Below are 2914 nucleotides of genomic sequence, written 5' to 3'. Positions count from 1 at the left end.
GGAAGGGGGATGGGCTGGGTGCCAGCATCACTGTGTGTCCCCTGCGTTCCTCCTGCAGGTGACATCCACGGGCAGTACTACGACTTGCTGCGGCTCTTTGAGTACGGGGGCTTTCCCCCCGAGAGCAACTACCTGTTCTTGGGTGACTACGTGGACCGGGGCAAGCAGTCGCTGGAGACTATCTGCCTGCTGCTGGCCTACAAGATCAAGTACCCTGAGAACTTCTTCCTGCTGCGTGGCAACCACGAATGTGCCAGCATCAACCGCATCTACGGCTTCTATGACGAGTGTGAGTGCCGTACTGACCCCACTGGTGACAAACAGGACACCCCCCCCCCCTCCACCTTGTCACCCCGGTGCCAACCCCATACATAGAGCCATCCCGAAATCCCCACCGCCATCCCCGTGTGCAGCTCCTCCACCTCCTACAGACCTCATGCCCCTAATCCCAGCCACCTCCACGACCTCCCAGCCCCCTGGAGGGTTCGGTGCCACCCTACGTGCAGTGTGGGACACTGGGGGGGGGGCGGGGGGGCTGCAGCACGGCCCACAGGAAGGGCTCCTGTGAGCACCCCCCCCCTTGCTGCCTCACAGGCAAGCGGCGATACAACATCAAGCTGTGGAAGACCTTCACCGACTGCTTCAACTGCCTACCGATCGCTGCCATTGTGGACGAGAAGATCTTCTGCTGCCATGGAGGTGGGCACGGGGCTGGGGGCTGCCCCACGGCTCCAGAGGCTGCCCCACAGCATATCCTGACGCTCCTATCCCACGCAGGGCTGTCCCCTGACCTGCAGTCGATGGAGCAGATCCGGCGCATCATGCGACCCACGGACGTGCCCGACCAGGGCCTGCTGTGTGACCTGCTCTGGTCTGACCCTGACAAGGACGTGCAGGGCTGGGGCGAGAACGACCGCGGTGTCTCCTTCACCTTTGGGGCCGAGGTGGTGGCCAAGTTCCTGCACAAGCACGACCTGGACCTCATCTGCCGGGCACACCAGGTACTGGGATCAGGCCCCACCAGGGCTCCACACCAGTGGAGTTTTTCCCAGGAGGGGACGTTCGCTCTTGAGGATGCGGTTGGGCTCTTTTGAAGGGGATGCTGTCCCCTGGGGGGGGTTTGATGGCCCCGTGGACAGGGCACGGGGAGATGTGAGCGAGTGCTGCCGCCCCGCAGGTGGTGGAGGATGGCTACGAGTTCTTTGCCAAGCGCCAGCTTGTCACCCTCTTCTCCGCACCCAACTACTGCGGGGAGTTCGACAACGCGGGCGCCATGATGAGCGTGGATGAGACTCTCATGTGCTCCTTCCAGGTGAGCCGGGGCTTTGCCGGGTTGGGGGCAGCACACGGGGGTCTGCAGTCGTCCCCCCCCCCCCACTCACTCTCTTTCCCCGCAGATTCTGAAACCGGCAGACAAGAACAAGGGCAAGTACGGGCAGTTCAGTGGGCTGAACCCCGCTGGCCGTCCGGTCACCCCGCCGCGCAACTCTGCCAAAGCCAAGAAATGAGCGCTCACCGCCGCCGGCCCCAGCACCAGGTCGCTCCTCTCTCCATTCGTTTTTTTATTTGTAAGATCCTGCCCCCCCTGCCACTTTCTACTGTACCAAACGTGCCCTCTGGGGCAGGACCCGCCCCCTGGATGGCAGTGGAGGCAGGGCAGGAGGCTTTTTTGGGGAATAAACTTGTAATGGGTCTTAAGATGTGGCTTTGGGATCATCCTGTACGGCCAGGCAGTGCCAGCTGCTGCGACGTGGCATTGGGGTGGGGGCTCTCAGCACTCAGCATCGCTGTCCTCTGCCAGCACCTCCTGGCTGGGGCCTGGGCCAGTCCCCCCCGACGTCAGCACAGAACCGAAAAACAGCGAGCGGAACTTGGGGGGTGAAGAGACACCGGGTCAGAGGTCCGTGCCAACCCTCTGCCCCCTCGCCCCATGTCAGTGCCCATCCCACACCTTCTTGTGAGGGGGTGTCCCTGGCACAGCTCTGTCCTCCTCCTCCTCCTCGGGGTGGCTTTCTGCAGGGCGAGGAGTGTGCAGGGAGAAGGTGGGGCTAGGGGGTGCCCCTGCCTCCCCCTCACAGGCGCTGCTTTCCAAGGCCACCATGTAGGACTCGAGGTCGTCGGCGAAGTCATCGGAGGGGGCAGGTGGGTGGGAGATGCTGCGGGGGATGGGGGGGGCAGCGAGTGAGTAAACATCGGGCAGCATTAGGACTGCTCACTAGTCCCTACTGATGGCAGCATGGGGCCGTTCACCCTGATCCTGACTGATGGCAACGGGACGTTACCCATTGGTGGCAGGGGGTGGCTGGGAGTCGCTCTCTGGGTCCAGGAGGGTGGCCAGGACGAGGTGTGCCTCCATCAGGGGGTCATCCAGGGTGAAGATGGCCGGCCTGGGGGCAAACGGGGACTGTGGGAGAGTCCTGGAGGATGGGTCCGGGTGGACGGGGGGCACCGTGGTGTTGGCTCCTACCTGCCGGGCTCATCGTAGTGGATGGTGAGGGGCAGGCTGGAGGCCTCGGCGAAACTCAGGAGCCCCTGGAGGGGGATGGGGCTTAGCGGGGCCTCGGGGATGCGGGGCACAGGGTTACGGTCACACTCACCCTGAACTCCTTGAGGCAGAAAGTGATGCGGGAGCCGGGCACCACTGCCACCTCCTGGAACTCATCGGGCGCCAACCACAGCTCCGTCACCATGGCCTTGCCGGGCTCTGCAGCGGGATGGGGGGGGGGGGATCAGTGCCAGCTCCGGCACACCCCTCCCCGTCCCCCTGCCCCCATCCCCACTCACCGCTGCCCTCCTCCAGGTGGCTGCGCAGCTCGATTCGGCCTCCAGCGCCAGCTCCCAGCGTCACCTCCGCCAGCGTCTGCGGGAAGTGCACCACTGCCTCCGCCAGCACCCTACAGTGGGGGCACTCAGC

At 64.4% G+C, this 2914-nt stretch overlaps 2 protein-coding genes across 2 annotated transcripts in view; one reads left to right on the top strand and one right to left on the bottom strand.

Annotated features, from left to right (window-relative positions):
- PPP1CA (protein phosphatase 1 catalytic subunit alpha) lies at positions 7-1698 on the top strand. Its single transcript, XM_021401182.1, has 5 exons — positions 7-289; positions 595-699; positions 778-1001; positions 1178-1312; positions 1398-1698. Exons 1-5 carry the CDS (start codon positions 10-12, stop codon positions 1506-1508), a joined length of 855 nt encoding a protein of 284 aa, XP_021256857.1. The 5' UTR covers positions 7-9; the 3' UTR covers positions 1509-1698.
- The window catches only part of RAD9A (RAD9 checkpoint clamp component A), a 2678-nt gene continuing 1308 nt past the window's right edge, over positions 1545-2914 (bottom strand). The window contains exons 2-7 of the mRNA XM_021402011.1: positions 2785-2908; positions 2598-2704; positions 2468-2532; positions 2283-2387; positions 1952-2156; positions 1545-1870 (exon numbers count right to left, since the gene is read on the bottom strand). Coding sequence (XP_021257686.1) covers positions 1772-1870; positions 1952-2156; positions 2283-2387; positions 2468-2532; positions 2598-2704; positions 2785-2908 — 705 coding nt within the window. The 3' untranslated portion in view covers positions 1545-1771. The remainder of the gene's footprint in view (positions 1871-1951; positions 2157-2282; positions 2388-2467; positions 2533-2597; positions 2705-2784; positions 2909-2914) is intronic.

The sequence above is a fragment of the Numida meleagris genome, chromosome 6 (genome assembly GCF_002078875.1).
Source record: "Numida meleagris isolate 19003 breed g44 Domestic line chromosome 6, NumMel1.0, whole genome shotgun sequence".
Classification (NCBI taxonomy): domain Eukaryota; kingdom Metazoa; phylum Chordata; class Aves; order Galliformes; family Numididae; genus Numida; species Numida meleagris.
Note: the sequence above shows the minus strand (reverse complement) of the source record. Positions and strands in the feature narration are given on the sequence as shown.

What these genes read in the sequence shown, in the direction of transcription:
- PPP1CA (XM_021401182.1), top strand. Translation starts at nt 10, where the DNA reads ATGGGCTGGGTGCCAGCATCACTGTGTGTCCCCTGCGTTCCTCCTGCA. An exon ending in GATCTTCTGCTGCCATGGAG is followed by an intron (nt 700 to 777) that starts GTGGGCACGGGG and finishes TATCCCACGCAG; the next exon opens with GGCTGTCCCCTGACCTGCAG. An exon ending in CTCTCATGTGCTCCTTCCAG is followed by an intron (nt 1,313 to 1,397) that starts GTGAGCCGGGGC and finishes CTTTCCCCGCAG; the next exon opens with ATTCTGAAACCGGCAGACAA.